At 43.2% G+C, this 19416-nt stretch overlaps 1 protein-coding gene across 1 annotated transcript; it reads right to left on the bottom strand.

Moving 5' to 3' along the window:
* Window positions 1-1369: 1369 nt before the first annotated feature.
* On the bottom strand, window positions 1370-2182 carry LOC110913293. The gene has a single exon (XM_022158134.1). The coding sequence runs from the start codon at window positions 2180-2182 to the stop codon at window positions 1370-1372; it is 813 nt and encodes a 270-aa protein (XP_022013826.1).
* Between the last annotated feature and the right edge of the window lie 17234 nt (window positions 2183-19416).

The raw sequence follows: 19416 nt of genomic DNA, 5'->3' as shown, positions 1-19416 counted from the left end.
GGCTTTGTTTTCGCTTATACTGAACATAGCATTCTTTACTTCTTCCCGCGTTACATGTCGAACCATATTAGCTGCATCCACCGAATTTAGAACATTAACAAAAACATCATCCATGTTCACAGTGATAACCGGATCCTCCTTTCCCAAAAACGCTGAATAATGGTCAACTAGAGCGGTCACAGCCTCGTCCCCTTCAAACCTCCTGCCAGCCACATCCGTAATGCATTGAATTTTGGTACGATTGTTCCTGCATTTAACCGTGTTGTGAAAGAATGCCGTGTTGGAGTCCCCCGCACAAAGCCATTCCACCTTCGACTTTTGTTTCAAAAAACATTCCTCATCGTAGGCAGCAGTTTTAAAATCCTGAAGGCACTCGAGCTCCAGTTTCCGAATATTCACATCCAACGGATTAGCATCAACCTTTTCCTGGATTTCATCCAGCTTCAAACGAAGCTCAAGAACTCTTTTATGAAGGTTTCCTTGTTGGAAAAGGATTTTTCGCAGGTCCGGCTTCAAGTTTCTAAGCTTACTAACAACCGAGAACATAGCAAACCCGTCAATCTTCTTTGCCCATTGTTTCTCCACACATACTTTAAATTCCGGTTTTGAGACAATAAAATTTGCAAACTTAAATGGCCTAGGCCGAGAGTTGTTAGACACATTAGACAGCTTCAAAATGCACGGCGTATGATCAGAGACTCGATAAGGGTGATAAATAACGTAAGCATCCGGAAATAAATCTAGGCACTTAACGTTACTCATTACTCTGTCAATTTTCCTCATTAAACCGACCCCTTCCTTCGGCTTCTGATTCCATGTGAAATGGATACCATGGCCCTTAACATCAATAAGCTCCGCCTCTTCAATGCAATCACAAAATTCCCGCATGCCTATCGAAAGACTAGAAGGACCAAAAAGCGAGTCATCCGCACTGAGAGCTGAATTGAAATCCCCCATTACGAACCAAGCCTTATCCAAACACAACAGCTTATGTCTACATAAATCCTCCCACAAACTTCTCCGTACTTGATACTTGTTTCTCGCATAGACAAACGAGCAGAAAAAACTCGAATTATCAGCTTTGGACCAGATCTGAGAGTGAATTACTTGATCAGTTTGGGACAAAATCATAACATCTACCACATCACAATCCCAACCGAGAATAATTCTAGTCCCTCGCTCACAAAGTCCCCCGTTAGACGTCCAACTCCACCCTCTAAAGACATTGTTACAAACTCTATCCAGACTAGCGACCTCGACATGAGTTTCTAAGATAGCACAAACCGACACCTTGTTTTCTGAAAGCATAAGACGAACCTCCCTTTGTTTCAGGGGTTGGTTCAAACCCCTTATATTCCAAGAAAGGATGCTACCCATGGAGACCGCTATGACCGGGAGTGCTTGCCCCCTCAGAAACCTTTTTCAGGTTATCATTTTTCATAAATGCAGCCGTTTCCGTTTTAATTATCTCCTCCACTTCCTCATCGTTCTTAGTTTGACTCCCCTTATTACTGTTGCCTGTTTCCTTCCCCACATTATCAGCCTTGGCATCCATGTCTTCTATATTCGACAAAGCTTCAAACGAGTTCCGTGTTTTAACATTATCACTTTTCTTGCCATTTACATTTACATCCTTTGTACCAGAAGTACTCGGATCCGACTTATTGACCTTAGGCTTGTAAATGAATTTCTGTTTCTGTCTCTTTGGAACCGCCCCTATTCGAGCCGTCTTCCTCTTATCCGTGATAAAGCCCTCATCGTCCACCACTATTTGTTTCTCTTTTTTGTTCTCATTCTTCCCACAAGTTTGATCATTGTGACCAAACAAACAACATAAAGAACATCTCTGAGGCTTCCACTCATATTCCACATTAATTATTTCAGTAAAATAACCCTCCTCTTCGAGCTTTGGGATAGCAACAACAATGCGGTCTTTAAGCTCATGATCAGCATTAATTTCAACCAAAGCTCTAGCAAAACTGCTCCTACCCCAGTTTTCCGAGCACATATCCGCCGTATATCCATCCAAGCGTTTTGGTTCACCTATCTTAGAAGCCAACAAGCTTAATCCATCCTCATTATATATCGCAATAGGCACATTATGGAGCTTTACCCAAACCGGAACAGATTTAATTCCTTCCTTCTTAAGACTCACTGACGGAGACCAAACATTAAGGACCATATTAAAACCAAGTTCTCTATAACCAATGGCTCTGATACCGATCTGTCACACCCCCAAAATCCACCTGCGGAGTATCACCGCTTGGGAGCGTGACATGACCAGGATCAAGCCACCAATCATATTGAACATGTAATTAAATAGTAAAAGTTATCCATCAATACGAAAGGTGTTTATCAAAACCAACATAAGTAAATGTAGCGGAAGCATTAATGTAAAACCCAGCATAAGTGTTAATGTTTGAAACGTCATAAGTGTTTAACAAGTAATCACGATCCATTTGTCCACAACGACCTGCTCCTCCTTGTGCAAGCTCCATTAGTACCTAAGGTCCTGCAAGGCATGCAGCAGAGAGTCAACAACTAGTTGAGCGAGTTCACAGTAAGTAAGTTCAGTAATAGTAATGGTATAGTAAGCATTGCGTTCGTTCATTCAATCATGTATCGTATTAGTTCGTATCGCAGCCCTCTAGGCATGTATGCGAATATTAGGGAAAGTTCTCAAGTATTCTAGACTATGTATATTTGTATCGCTGGCCACCCTGGCATGTGTTCGAAGTTTAGTATGTATAGTTCGCAGCCTTCCTAAGGCATGTGTGCGAAGATCAGTCATAATATCGCAGCCAACCCTTGGCGTGTGTGCGAAGATCAGTTCAAGTAGGTATACTAGTCTAGCCGTATCTTATCATTTACTATCCTCACCCTGAGGACCGTATCATTAGGTTCCATTAACTACGTACGCACGAAATAATCATCCAATCCCATTCCCACCCTGGGGAACCCCATGCCTTGGCTGTGTGAACTCACCTTGGGTTGCTCGGCAGATACACAAAGAGGGTTTCTTGAACTAAAGGTGGTCAACCACGTCCTAACAGGGTTACCATACGAGTCAGGTTCTGACTTAAATAATACACGTTTGTTTCATGCAAGTTAACACGTTACTAACACGTATTGATCATGGCAAACCACGTAGCAATCATAACATAACATTCTCAACCTGTGCGTGTCGGATGGTTGGGCCATTGAGCTTGTGCGAGCCCAACCATCTTGTGCGATCTAAAAGTCTAAGCCCAAACTATACCCGACCCGATATATAAGAAGTCCAACATAAAGGTCTCGGCCCAAATAAATAAACAGGGACACTCTTGTGCGATCAGAGCTGGCCCAAAAGAAACCGCCCCAAATTCACTAACATGACTTGTGCGGTCCAACTCGGGTTGTGCGACTGACTTTGGGCTTGTTCGGCCCAAACAGCATAACGGCTCAACTTGTGCGATCAGTGTGGGCTTGTACGTTTGTGTCTTGGGCTTCTAAGGCCCAACAGCTAAACGACATTACCCCTTGTGCGACTGGGCATGCCTTGTGCGACTGGAGACCCCTTGTACGATCAGGGCCTCTTGTGCGACCGGATCAGCTTGTGCGTTCGGATCAGATCTTGCATGATCTGATCTTGTGCGATTCCGGTCTTGTGCGATCCGTAACAAACTTCCGGATGTCATGCAATCGGTTACAAGCTTTTAACAGTTTCCATATTTACAATCAATTAACAACTAATCAGTTTCCAATCATGCCCCTAATCGATCAAACTAGCATATCTAGCATTTCAATTCACATGAACCCTAATTACATATCAAGTCTAATCATCAAGCATAGCAAGCAAACATAACAACTCGATGCTTATCCAAGTTCGATACATCACAGCCGAAACATCATTGATCAAACATAACATCCAGATTATCATGCAAATCTAATTCGCAAACAAGACATGATAGCCGAACAATAACTATAATCACATATCCGATTGGCTAGAACATTAACACATGATCAATATTAAAACACTATCGATTATCATCATACTAAATCATGCTATCAAGAACCTTATGTTATCATTCGAGATTATCATATCACACACAACATAATATCATCAAACAATAGTTAATTATACTAACCAAATAGAGAAGGAACGAGAGTTGATCCGAACAAGAGAATGGTCCGAACCCTATGAACTTCGATGAGGATGATGTTTGGCTGCCTTCGGTTCGTGAGAGAGAGAGGAGAGCTAGGGTTGTTGTGTGTATTGTGTTTTGTGACAAATGAGAGAACAACCCCTTAAGGGTGTTTGTTTGTTTACGTAGAAGAGAAGTGGGCCGGCCCATCACGGCTGCCCCTTCTGGTCCGATTTCATAAAATACGGCCCCAAGCAAGTGGTTTGGGCTCAAGTAACATAATCACATAATCATTCGCATAATCATTCACAAGCACGTGTTAACATAACATTCACATAACATTCATTTTCATAACAGTCACATATCATACACATACGTTACATCAAAGTACAAAGGTCGGTTTGGAAATACGGGTTGTCACAGCACGGACGATTTTGTAGTATACTGTGATGCATCCATCCAGGGTTGTGGATGTGTGTCAATGCAGCGCGACAAGGTCAATGCTTATGCTTCGCGCCAACTCAAGGTTCACGAACGGAACTACACGACGCACGATTTAGAGCTGGGAGCTGTTGTTTTCGCGCTCAAGATATGGCGACACTACCTGTACGGTACCAAGTGCACTATTTACACCGATCACAGGAGTTTCGAGCATATCTTCAAGCAGAAGGAATTGAACACGCGTCAACGACGATGGGTCGAGTTACTTAATGATTACGAATGCGCCATCAAGTACCATCCAGGCAAAGCCAATGTTGTGGCTAACGCTCTCAGTCGAAAAGATACTTTACCTAGGCGGGTACGAGCTTTGCAGCTCACTGTTCAGTCCAGTCTTCCTGCACAGATACAAGATGCTCAGATAGAAGCTTTAAAGCCCGAAAACGTCAAAGCTGAAGCTTTACGCGGCTCAAGGCAACGAATGGAACAAAAGGAAGACGTCGCATACTATGTAACGGGGCGTATTTGGGTCCCACTTTATGGCGGTTTACGAGAGCTTGTAATGGACGAAGCTCACAAGTCTCGCTACTCGGTACATCCAGGGTCGGATAAAATGTACCACGACATCAGAACTACGTACTGGTGGCCTAGCATGAAGGCCCACATTGCAACCTACGTCGGCAAATGTTTGACATGTGCAAAAGTCAAAGTGGAGTATCAGAAACCAGCGGGCCTACTTCAGCAACCCAGGATACCGCAATGGAAATGGGAAGAAATTTCCATGGATTTTGTTACAGGCCTACCCAGATCCCAGCGTGGGAATGATACTATATGGGTGATCGTGGATCGACTCACCAAGTCTGCACACTTCCTGGCTATTAAGGAAACGGATAAGTTCTCCACTCTCGCAGACGTTTATCTTAAAGAAGTTGTTTCGAGGCACGGGGTGCCCACCTCCATCATTTCGGATCGGGATGCACGATTCACTTCAGAACTATGGCAAGCGATGCACAAAGCTTTTGGCTCTCGTCTAGACATGAGTACAGCGTATCACCCTCAGACGGATGGGCAGTCTGAGCGAACAATCCAAACTCTTGAAGACATGCTTCGGGCGTGTGTTATCGATTTCGGCAACGGCTGGGAAAAGCACCTCCCTCTGGTGGAGTTCTCATACAATAACAGCTATCACACCAGCATACAAGCCGCTCCATTCGAGGCATTGTACGGACGTAAATGCCGGTCACCTCTCTGTTGGGCAGAGGTGGGGGATAGTCAGATCACGGGTCCAGAGATTGTAGTGGACGCCACGGAAAAGATTGCACAAATACGACAACGCATGGCGGCAGCACGCGACCGTCAGAAAGCATACGCGGATAAGCGTAGGAAACCGTTGGAATTTCAGGTCAGGGACCGGGTTTTACTTAAAGTCTCACCCTGGAAGGGTGTGGTTAGATTTGGTAAACGAGGCAAACTCAATCCACGGTATGTCGGACCGTTCGAAATCACTGAAAGAATAGGCCCAGCAGCCTACAGACTGAATCTACCAGCTGAACTCGGTGCAGTTCACAATGTATTTCACGTGTCGAATCTGAAGAAGTGTCTGTCAGATGAGACCCTCATAGTTCCTTTTAAGGAACTCACTATCGACGAGCGGTTGCAGTTCGTCGAGGAGCCAGTTGAAATCACGGACCGGGATGTTAAGGTCCTCAAAAACAAGAGAATCCCTCTTGTTCGAGTTCGTTGGAACTCCAAACGTGGCCCAGAGTACACCTGGGAACGCGAAGATCAGATGACAGAAAAGTACCCCCAATTATTCGAAACCAATGCAACCACTACTGAGGCTGAAGCTACTACTACTGAATTTCGGGACGAAATTCCAAATCAACGGGGGGATGATGTGACACCCCAGGAAAACCAGTGAACAGTACAACTTACCTAGCTTCCTCGGTGAGTGCGTGCTAAATTTCGGGACAAAATTTCTTTCAAGTTGGTGATAATGTGACAACTCGAATTTCCAAGATTTCTATTTCGCATTTATTGCACGTTCATTTATTATTTAGTTGTTTACTTGCACAATTGATTGTTGTGGAATTGTATACGTTTGATGCAATGAAACGGTATTATGTGATTATACATGGTTATGTGTTAATTGTGAAAGAATTGCCAAATGCATAAACTTGGTGGTGAAACTGTGAGATTGTTGTGAGATGTGGTGCTTGTGTAAAATGTAATAATTAAGGGTGTGTAGAGTGATTAGTGAAACTTATATAATACTTAACCCTAATCTTTCACTAAACCACACACAAGAAACAAGGCACGTATTTTCATTCTTTGGTTTTCTCTGGCAATCATCACATCATCATTGGCAAGCTATTCATCACTTTCGATTTCACATTTTCTCTAGAATCAACACAAGGTAAATGATTACTGTTTATTTATTGTTTGATTGTATCAATTCTTGATTATTGTAATACTTGTATACCCTAGCTTTCATGTGATGTTCTGTGATTGTTGTTTTTGAATTCGGAGTATTATGATAATGATGTTGATTAGTGAATGATCATTTGCATGATGTTAAGATTCAAGGCATGTTAGAATGATTGACTGATGATTGAGTGTATGAATTAGGGTTCCTGTTCGTAAGAATGTAACTGATGAACGAAAGAAAGCGTAACTGTTACAATCGTGCTTGAATGATACGCATGTTTTGATTACTGGCCAACCTTTGAATGTTGTTTAAGTCCGAACTTTAAATATGTGATGATGTCCGAGTTTTATGAAAGGGTAACTGGTCCGAACTCTTTAATAAACACATAGAGTCCGAATTTTTATTAATAGATGATATATATCCGAGTTTTGATTGATAAAGTGCTGTCCGAGTGTAATTAATCAAGTGTGGTCCGAGTTTAATTCATTAACTGTGGTCCGAGTTTAATTAATCAAGTGTGGTCCGAGTTTAATTGATTAACTTGTGTTTGGTCCGAGTTTCAATGGCACAAACATCTTGTCCGAACTTTGGCCCAAACCCCCTCATGTCCGACCTATTGGCTTCATGATGTCCGAGTTTTGTAAGTGCAATTGGGACCGAGTTTCATGACCATATGTGGTCCGAGTTTTCTTCAATGGATCTCTTGGTCCGATGTTTAAACCCCCACCCCCTTTTGGTCCGAGTTTAAACCCCAATCCCCATGTCCGACTTTTAACACCCACATCCCCCTTATCCGAATTTTCAAAGGGATTAACCCCAACACACTTGTCTGAGTTTTTAAGAAGGGCAAGGCCCTGTCAGTTTTGCGTATGATTAATATGAGGACATGTGTTGTATGTTAATTTATGATTGGATCTGTTAGATGTGTATGCTACTGTGTTTTGTCACAAACTCTGATGAAGCTTGACAACGATGTTAATATGTTAAGTACGTTAACGTTGGCAATTAGGTTAAATATCCACGGTAGATTAAACAGTGAAAATCAAAGACGTGACGCATGAATTATGTGAATACGATTAACTGTCTACGTGATGTATGATTCTGTATGATCGCAGGATACTGAATGCAACTGTATGATCCCGTATGTGTGAACATTCGATGTGATATCAGACTGTACACAATAAGCACACAAAACACATTGCTTGAATGTCAATGACTTACAAACCCTAATTGGATGCAAACACTTACATCGTTTCATGTGCAATATATCCTAGGTCGGGTGTAACGGACTTAGACATTTGATAAACCCTAGAAGCAATAACATACCGAGCAAACCAAGGTGAGTTCACACAGCCAAGGTATGGGGTTCCCAGGGTGGGAATGGGATTGGATTACTTTATTGTACATACTCAGTTGATAGAACCTAACGATAAGAATACGACTAGACTAGTAACACTTATTGAACTGATCTTCGCACACCTGCCAAGGGTTGGCCGCGATATTATGACTGACTTCGCACACCTGCCTTTGGAATGTGACAACTCGAACTTTAGAACCCGTCTTTGCAACGTATGTAACGCGTGTGAACTTAATTGACTTATCGAGTGATGTGACGTTACGATATGTAATTATGTGAATTTACGGAAATGAATGATTACATGAATGTTATATGGTTATGTGAGCGTTATAAATTGAGTGATTATATGATTATGTTATACGTTGTGTGCATTGTGTAAATATGTGTTCATGATCCGACCGCACCTCAATTCAACACACTCGACCACACAAGCCGAGCTTGGGCCGTACTACTTGAAATGGTACTACTTGAAATTGGACTATAGGGCAGCCCCTGTTAAGGTTCGGCCCAACTCTTTTGAAACCCACACGGATACAAAAACTCAAGTGGATTTAGCCCACTTGTTTCGAATATGGATATGTATAGGTTTAGTTATCAGGCATCTACCCTATTAACATTAACATATTAACAATATAGCAAACCCTAAACACCCACTTTCACATTGTGGTTGACGGCAGTTCCTTTGAGATCGAAGCATCCCTCTTGTCTGGTTCGAACGCTATATTCTCTCTTTGATAACTTGGTCTGTACGTCTAACATGTATTTATTTGATTCATTGTTAGTATGTAATCATTCCCTTTTGTATTTTCCTGTGGATTCGTATAAAATTGTGTAAAACGATAAAGTCATGATTGAACAGTGTGTTGAATGTGCAATTGTCAGTTATAGTTTTCTTTTGGGGTCCAATGGTGCTTGGCGGTTGGGTTAGATGCAGGCCACTAGGGCTATTAAAAATTCTCATATTTTGCCTATTATTACCGATACATGTTATGGGATCTGACATAACCATGTGGACATTAATGTAGTGTCAGTAGAGTCATTGGAATCTTTGATTTTTGTGTATGCATGATCAGCTATTCATATTTATATATATATTCTAATGTTGTGAGTAGGGTTGGTGGTATATTGTTATGATTGGGGGATATTGACGGCTGGGAAAGGGGGGTCCAATCGGAAGTGTCGGCCATGTGGGGCTCTTATCGGCTAGTGTATTTCTCAAATAACCATATGAATCTTTTGTAAAGTGGCCGACAAAAGTGTTTTATAATAACCTTCCATTGGGCCGCTGTTGATGAAAGCTTTTTAAATCATGAATTGCTTGTATTGTATGATCTAGACTATTATTATAATCAAAGTGTCGAAAGATGACTTAGAGTTCGAAACATAATACTTGTTAAACTGTTGGTCGAAAGATCGTTTATGAGTCGAAGGATAGTTGTGAAACTGTTGGTCGAAAGATCATTTATGAGTCGAAGGATAGTTGTGTAACTGTTTGTTGAAAGATCATATATGTGTCGACAGATAATAGGGTTTATGCTTTGAATAATGAAACATATGTTTGATTTATTTGACATGCCATGCTTGGGAATGAATCTTAATAATTGTATTCGTGCACACTAACTGATGATTCAATGTGAAATAATACGTGTTGTGCCGATATGCAAACTAACTGTTATGTGAACATTAAATTGCATGCGTATCATTGCGAACATGAACTGATTTGTTATACGTGCATACTATAGGACGTGATTAATTACCTGTGAGTGCATAACCTAGCATACCGAGCAAACCAAGGTGAGTTCACACAGCCAAGGCATGGGTTCCCGGGTGGGAATGGGTTGGATGATTACTCGTGCATACTTTGATACTGTAACGAACGATTAAACTGTTGATGCTTACGAACTACTCAACTGCCTTCGCACCCACCCTGGTCGGTAAAGACTATGGTCGCGAACGAACTGATAAATTGCCTTCGCACACACCCTGGTCGGTAAGGACTATGGTCGCGAACTAACGAACATAATCTTCGCACACATGCCTGTGAGGCCGCGATGGAACTGATACGATACGAAACTTAATTGAACAAACGCACTATTACCCAAACTAAACTATAAACTGTGAACTCGCTCAACTAGTTTGTTGATTATCTGCTGCATGCCTTGCAGGACCTTAGGTACTTATGGAGTTTGCACTGGAGGAGCGGGACGTTGTGGGCAGTGGGTTAAGAACGCTATGTTTAAACATTTCGAATAATTGAACTTATGGTTTACTTGGGTTATTTACTTATGCTTCCGCTACTGATACTATGATTGTTTTGAAACGTCAATTGTATTGAATGGGGTTTTACGAATTACTTTATTTATATTATGCTATGTTCAATATGATTGATGGCTTGATCCTGGTCAGTCACGCTCCCAAGCGGTGATACTCCGCAGGTGGATTTTGGGGGTGTGACAGATTGGTATCAGAGCCATTGGTTATAGAGAACTTGGTTTTAATATGGAAAAACGTTTTTTATTAAAACCAGACTATAACCAGAACAGTGCTCTCAACGATCCACAACGACGCTTCGCTCCACGTGCAAGACTCAACTTCTTAGGTAATAAGGTTTATGTTTATTGCCTACATGCTAGAATTTGCTTAGAACTTTGCTCGTAGTATGCTTACATTACTTTGCTCACAACTTGTCATTGCATGAGAATACTTATGTGCTTACACTCTTCTGTCATCGCACTATTCGCGAACCTTTCTCACTTATGTTGCCTTTGATGTGAAGATCAATGGCCGCACGAATTACCATGACTCAAGCCCAGCTAGAGGCTCTCGTTGCTGCGGCAGTTGCAGCCGCCCAAGCAGGTAGTACACCCTGCAGTATAAACACTAGGATCTTTAGATCCTACATTAATTCTCGTACTTAACTTGCCCTATTCGTACACAATAGGTCAACCCGCTCAGCAACAACCTGGGTGCACCTTCAAGAATTTCATGGAATGTCGTCCTAGCTCGTTCAGTGGCACGGAGGGAGCAGTTGGACTCCTCCACTGGTTTGAAAAGCTCGAGTCGGTTTTCGAAATGTGTGAATGCCCTGAGGCTCGCAGGGTGAAGTTCGCCACTGGCACACTTGAAGGGATTGCGCTCACTTGGTGGAACGCACAAGTGCAGATCTTAGGGTTGGCAGCTGCTAACGCCACCCCATGGAACGACTTTAAGGAACTCATCAAGCGTGAGTACTGCACGCGTGAAGATATTCATAAGTTGGAGGATGAGCTTTATAATCTGAAGATGGTCGGATCGGAAATTGAAGCGTATACTAAGCGGTCGAATGAGTTGGCTGTGTTATGTCCAACTATGGTGGACCCTCCTTACAAGCGTATCGAGTTGTATCTCAAAGGTTTGGTGCCAGAAATACAGAGCCACGTTACCTCGGCTAACCTCAACAATATCCAGGAAATACAGCGTCTCGCTCATCGCATCACCGATCAGGCAGTGGATCAGAATAAACTGCCGAAGCGTGTCGGCGCTACTGCTACAGCTGTTACTTCAGTCACTCCCACTGCTGCTACTTCTGCCACACCCAGCGAGAATAAAAGAAAGTGGGACGGGGATTCCAGCAGGGGATCAGCGTCTGTTCAGTCCCAAACTCAGCAACGTCGCACCAACGATTACCAGAGTCCGAGTCAGCAGTCATCGGGCAGTCAGGGACATAGTGGTTATAAGGGAAATCACCCGTGGTGTAACAGGTGCAACAAACACCACAGTGGAAGATGTCGCAGGAGTCAATGTCAAAGATGCCACAAGATGGGCCATGAGGCCAAAGATTGTAGAAGCGCGCGACCAGTGAATCAGAACCAGCAACTTCCACCGCCAGCTCCACAGAATCAGCAGCAGCAGCCACAGCGTGGAAACCGGGGATGTTTCCAGTGTGGGGCAGAAGGTCATTACAAACGCGATTGTCCTCAGTTGAACCAGAATCAGAACCACAATAATAACCAGGGCAACGGGAACAACGACAACAACGGGGGAAACAACAATAACAATGGCAACGAGGCAAGAGGTCGAGTTTTCATGTTAGGAGGAGGAGACGCAATGAACGCTAATTGAACTTATGACTTCTTTTTGGGTTTTTCATTATTATGTTTCCATTATTCGAACAAAGTTTGGTTTGAACATCAAATGTTTTGGGTTTTATGAATTATTTCAACTACTATATTTTATGATTGATGTGATAAATGGTTTGATATTATTGAACGCCCCCGCCGTATTTATGGACATTACGAACAGAGTGTGCAAACCCTACCTAGACAAAATGTTCTTGACCCCATCAACGACATTCTGATCTACTTCAAGAGTCAGGAGGAGCACGAGCAGCACTTCGTGGTTTATTGTGATGCAACGATACAGGGCCTTGGTTGCGTTTTGATGCAACAAGAAAAGACTATAGCTTACGCTTCGCGACAACTCGAGATTCATGGATGGAACTACACGACGCACGATTTAGCGCTGGGAGCTGTTGTTTTCGCGCTTGAGATATGGCGACACTACCTGTACGGTACCAGGTGCACGATTTACACCGATCACAGGAGTCTCGAGCATATTCTTAAGCAAAAGGATTTGAATATGCGTCAACGAAGATGGGTTGAACTTCTGAACGACTACGAATGCGCCATCAAGTATCATCCAGGCAAGGCCAATGTGGTGGCTGCTGCCCTCAGTCGGAAAGACACTCTACCGAAGCGCGTGCGAGCGCTACAGCTTACCATTCAGTCTAGTCTTCCTGCACAGATACGAACTGCTCAGATTGAAGCACTTAAACCCGCCAACGTCAAAGCTGAAGCCTTACGCGGCTCAAGGCAACGCATGAAACAAAAGGAAGACGGCGCCTACTATGTAACGGGGCGTATTTGGGTCCCACTTCATGGCGGTTTACGCGAACTTGTGATGGACGAAGCACACAAGTCTCACTACTCGGTACATTCAGGGACAGATAAAATGTACCACGATATCAAAACAACATACTGGTGGCCAAGTATGAAGGCCCACATTGCAACTTACGTCGGCAAATGTTTGACTTGTGCGAGAGTCAAGACAGAGTACCAGAAACCCTCAGGCCTACTTCAGCAACCCAAGATACCGCAATGGAAATGGGAAGAAATTTCCATGGATTTCGTTACAGGCCTACCTAGATCTCAGCGTGGAAATGATACCATATGGGTGATCGTGGATCGACTCACCAAGTCTGCACACTTCCTGGCTATAAAGGAAATGGATAGGTTCTCCACTCTCGCAGACATCTATCTCAAAGGAGTTGTTTCGAGGCACGGGGTGCCCACCTCCATCATTTCGGATCGGAATGCACGATTCACGTCAGAGCTACGGCAAGCGATGCACAAAACTTCCGGCTCACGATTAGACATGAGCACAGCGCATCATCCTCGGACGGATGGGCAGTCTGAGCGCACGATTCAAACTCTAGAAGACATGCTTCGAGCGTGTGTTATCGACTTCGGCAACGGCTGGGAAAAGCACCTCCCTTTAGTGGAGTTTTCATACAACAACAGTTACCATACCAGCATACAAGCCGCACCATTCGAGGCATTGTACGGGCGTAAATGCCGGTCACTTCTCTGTTGGGCAGAGGTGGGGGATAGTCAAATTACGGGTCCAGAGATTGTAGTGGACGCCACAGAAAAGATTGCGCAGATACGACAACGCATGGCGGCAGCACGCGACCGTCAGAAAGCCTACGCGGATAAGCGTAAGAGACCTTTGGAATTTCAGGTCGGGGACCGGGTTTTATTAAAAGTCTCACCCTGGAAGGGAGTGGTTCGATTTGGTAAACGAGGCAAACTTAATCCACGGTATGTTGGACCGTTCGAAATCACTGAAAGAATAGGCCCAGTAGCCTACAGATTGAATCTACCAGCTGAACTCGGTGCAGTTCACAATGTATTTCACGTGTCGAATCTGAAGAAGTGCCTGTCAGATGAGACCCTTATAGTTCCTTTTAAGGAACTCACTATCGACGAGCGGTTGCAGTTCGTCGAGGAACCAGTTGAAATCACGGACCGGGATGTTAAGGTCCTCAAACACAAGAGAATCCCTCTTGTTCGAGTTCGTTGGAACTCCCGACGTGGCCCAGAGTACACCTGGGAACGCGAAGATCAGATGGCAGAAAAGTACCCCAGTTATTCGAAACCAATGCAACCACTACTGAGGCTGAAGCTACTACTACTGAATTTCGGGACGAAATTCCAAATCAACGGGGGGATGATGTGACACCCCAGGAAAATCAGTGAACAATACAGTTTACCTAGCTTCCTCAGTGAGTGCATACCAAATTTCGGGACGAAATTTCCAATTAGTTGGGGATAATGTGACAACTCGAACTTTAGAACCCGTCTTTGCAACGTATGTAACGCGTGTGAACTTAATTGACTTATCGAGTGATGTGACGTTACGATATGTAATTATGTGAATTTACGGAAATGAATGATTACATGAATGTTATATGGTTATGTGAGCGTTATAAATTGAGTGATTATATGATTATGTTATACGTTGTGTGCATTGTGTAAATATGTGTTCATGATCCGACCGCACCTCAATTCAACACACTCGACCACACAAGCCGAGCTTGGGCCGTACTACTTGAAATGGTACTACTTGAAATTGGACTATAGGGCAGCCCCTGTTAAGGTTCGGCCCAACTCTTTTGAAACCCACACGGATACAAAAACTCAAGTGGATTTAGCCCACTTGTTTCGAATATGGATATGTATAGGTTTAGTTATCAGGCATCTACCCTATTAACATTAACATATTAACAATATAGCAAACCCTAAACACCCACTTTCACATTGTGGTTGACGGCAGTTCCTTTGAGATCGAAGCATCCCTCTTGTCTGGTTCGAACGCTATATTCTCTCTTTGATAACTTGGTCTGTACGTCTAACATGTATTTATTTGATTCATTGTTAGTATGTAATCATTCCCTTTTGTATTTTCCTGTGGATTCGTATAAAATTGTGTAAAACGATAAAGTCATGATTGAACAGTGTGTTGAATGTGCAATTGTCAGTTATAGTTTTCTTTTGGGGTCCAATGGTGCTTGGCGGTTGGGTTAGATGCAGGCCACTAGGGCTATTAAAAATTCTCATATTTTGCCTATTATTACCGATACATGTTATGGGATCTGACATAACCATGTGGACATTAATGTAGTGTCAGTAGAGTCATTGGAATCTTTGATTTTTGTGTATGCATGATCAGCTATTCATATTTATATATATATTCTAATGTTGTGAGTAGGGTTGGTGGTATATTGTTATGATTGGGGGATATTGACGGCTGGGAAAGGGGGGTCCAATCGGAAGTGTCGGCCATGTGGGGCTCTTATCGGCTAGTGTATTTCTCAAATAACCATATGAATCTTTTGTAAAGTGGCCGACAAAAGTGTTTTATAATAACCTTCCATTGGGCCGCTGTTGATGAAAGCTTTTTAAATCATGAATTGCTTGTATTGTATGATCTAGACTATTATTATAATCAAAGTGTCGAAAGATGACTTAGAGTTCGAAACATAATACTTGTTAAACTGTTGGTCGAAAGATCGTTTATGAGTCGAAGGATAGTTGTGAAACTGTTGGTCGAAAGATCATTTATGAGTCGAAGGATAGTTGTGTAACTGTTTGTTGAAAGATCATATATGTGTCGACAGATAATAGGGTTTATGCTTTGAATAATGAAACATATGTTTGATTTATTTGACATGCCATGCTTGGGAATGAATCTTAATAATTGTATTCGTGCACACTAACTGATGATTCAATGTGAAATAATACGTGTTGTGCCGATATGCAAACTAACTGTTATGTGAACATTAAATTGCATGCGTATCATTGCGAACATGAACTGATTTGTTATACGTGCATACTATAGGACGTGATTAATTACCTGTGAGTGCATAACCTAGCATACCGAGCAAACCAAGGTGAGTTCACACAGCCAAGGCATGGGTTCCCGGGTGGGAATGGGTTGGATGATTACTCGTGCATACTTTGATACTGTAACGAACGATTAAACTGTTGATGCTTACGAACTACTCAACTGCCTTCGCACCCACCCTGGTCGGTAAAGACTATGGTCGCGAACGAACTGATAAATTGCCTTCGCACACACCCTGGTCGGTAAGGACTATGGTCGCGAACTAACGAACATAATCTTCGCACACATGCCTGTGAGGCCGCGATGGAACTGATACGATACGAAACTTAATTGAACAAACGCACTATTACCCAAACTAAACTATAAACTGTGAACTCGCTCAACTAGTTTGTTGATTATCTGCTGCATGCCTTGCAGGACCTTAGGTACTTATGGAGTTTGCACTGGAGGAGCGGGACGTTGTGGGCAGTGGGTTAAGAACGCTATGTTTAAACATTTCGAATAATTGAACTTATGGTTTACTTGGGTTATTTACTTATGCTTCCGCTACTGATACTATGATTGTTTTGAAACGTCAATTGTATTGAATGGGGTTTTACGAATTACTTTATTTATATTATGCTATGTTCAATATGATTGATGGCTTGATCCTGGTCAGTCACGCTCCCAAGCGGTGATACTCCGCAGGTGGATTTTGGGGGTGTGACATGGAAGGCCGCGAACTGAAATTTACTAATCTTCGCACACCTGCCTGGTAGGCCGCGATACAGATAAACCTAGTCTAGAATACTCGGGATGAACATCCCCTAATATCTTCGCATACCTGCCTGGGAGGCCGCGATGGAAACTAATACGATACATGACATAACGAACGAACATACTACTACTCACACTATACTATTACTGAACTGTTAACTGTGAACTCGCTCAACTAGTTGTTGATCCTATGTTACATGCCTTGCAGGCCGTTAGGTACATGGAGCTTGCACAGGGAGGAGCTAGTCGTTGTGGGCTTGGATCGTCATTATCTTAATAAACACTTATGACATTTCGTACTTAATTATGTTGGGTTTTGATTATACGCTTCCGCTAAACAATGATAACTTACTTATTGTCACACCCCCAAAATCTCACACGCGGAGTACCACCGCTTGGAGGCGTGACGTGACCAGGATCAAGCCACCAATCATATTGAACATGTAATTAAATAGTAAAAGTTATCCATCAATACGAAAGGTGTTTAACAAAACCCACATAGATAAGTATAGCGGAAGCATTAATGTAAAACCCAATCATAAGTATTAATGTCATAAGTGTTTAATAAGTAATCACGATCCATCTGCCCACAACGACCTGCTCCTCCTTGTGCAAGCTCCATTAGTACCTAAGGTCCTGCAAGGCATGCAGCAGAGAGTCAACAACTAGTTGAGCGAGTTCACAGAAAGTAAATGCGTAACAGTAAGTTCATGAGTATCAAGTGACTCTACTGGGCCAATATAGGTTTCTATTGGTGGGGGCTTCCCATGTTATTAATCCACTAGACTATGCCTAACCACATGTGTTCTTCACAACCGAGAACAGTAATACGTACAAGTTTACGCAGGATTTACGTAAGTATCCTTCTCAACCGAGGATAGGGTACGTGGGGGGGGGGGGTTTACGTAGGTTTTACGTAAGTGCCTGACACAACCGAGGCAGTAGTGAGCATCCGTTCACGCAGGCTTTACGTGAGTATCCTTCACAACCGAGGATAGTGAGTAACTTAGTTATACGTAGGTTTTACGTATGTGTCCTACACAACCGAGGATGATGGTATGGTAGTCTAGTAACAGTGTCCGTATGAGTCTCTTCAACCTTATCCTTATCAATCCCATTCCCAACACCCCGGGAATCCCATGCCTTGGTAAGAGTGTGAACTCACCTTGGGTTGCTCGGCAGATACACTATAAAAAGGTTCTTGAACTAAAGAGGTCAACCACGTCCGATTAATGGCAGAAAAGGGTGATCTGACAAGGAAGGTCTTGTGCCGTCGGGTTCCAAGCAAACGAGAGAGAGAGGAGTCTAGGGTTTCTTGTGTGTGTTGTGTTTTGTGACAAATGAGAGAACTACCCCTAGATGGGTGTTTGTTTGCGTACAAAACAAGTGGGCCGAACCCACCTCGGGTGCCTATGGGTCCGCGTACAAGATGTGGCCCAAAATGGGCTTGTGCGACAGTGTTGTGCGGTTCGGGTTGTGTAGTGTTGTGCGTTCGGGCCAATAACATACATACACACAATACTTAACACAAAGCGTGCAATCATTCATTCAATTAATCATACAAGTTCATAAGTCACATATCGTGCACATACATCACATCAAAGTAGGTTCGAAATACGAGTTGTCACATTATCCCCAACTAAAAAGAAATTTCGTCCCGAAATTTGGTATGCACTCACTGAGGAAGCTAGGTAAGTTCAATCGTTCACTGGTTTTCCTGGGGTGTCACATCCTCCCCCCGTTGATCTGGAATTTCGTCCCGAAATTCCGAAGTAGTAGCTTCAGCCTCAGTAGTGGTTGCATTGGTTCCGAATAACTGGGGGTACTTTTCTGTCATCCTGTCTTCGCGTTCCCAGGTGTACTCTGGGCCACGTTTGGAGTTCCAACATACTCGAACAAGAGGGATTCTCTTGTTTTTGAGGACCTTCACATCCCGGCCCGTGATTTTCAACAGGTTCCTCGACGAACTTCAACCGCTCGTCGATAGTGAGTTCTTTGAAAGGAGTGATAAGGGTCTGATAGGCAGTTCTTCAGATTCGACACGTGAAAGACGTTGTGAACTGCACCGAGTTCAGCTGGTAGGTTTAGCTTGTATGCTACTTTGCCAATCTTTTCTATGATTTCGAATGGTCCGATGTACCGCAGATTCAGTTTGCCCTGTTTGCCAAAACGAACCACACCCTTCCAGGGTGAGACTTTAAGTAAAACCCGGTCCCCGACCTGAAATTCCAAAGGCTTTCTACGCTTGTCCACGTAGGCTTTCTGACGGTCGCGTGCTGCCGCCATGCGTTGTCTTATTTGTGCAATCTTTTCGGTGGCGTCCACTACAATCTCTGGACCCGTAATCTGACTATCTCCCACCTCTGCCC

The sequence above is a fragment of the Helianthus annuus genome, chromosome 4, assembly GCF_002127325.2.
Source record: "Helianthus annuus cultivar XRQ/B chromosome 4, HanXRQr2.0-SUNRISE, whole genome shotgun sequence".
NCBI lineage: Eukaryota > Viridiplantae > Streptophyta > Magnoliopsida > Asterales > Asteraceae > Helianthus > Helianthus annuus.
The sequence above is the reverse complement of the archived record's forward strand: the minus strand, read 5'-3'. Positions and strand labels throughout refer to the sequence as shown.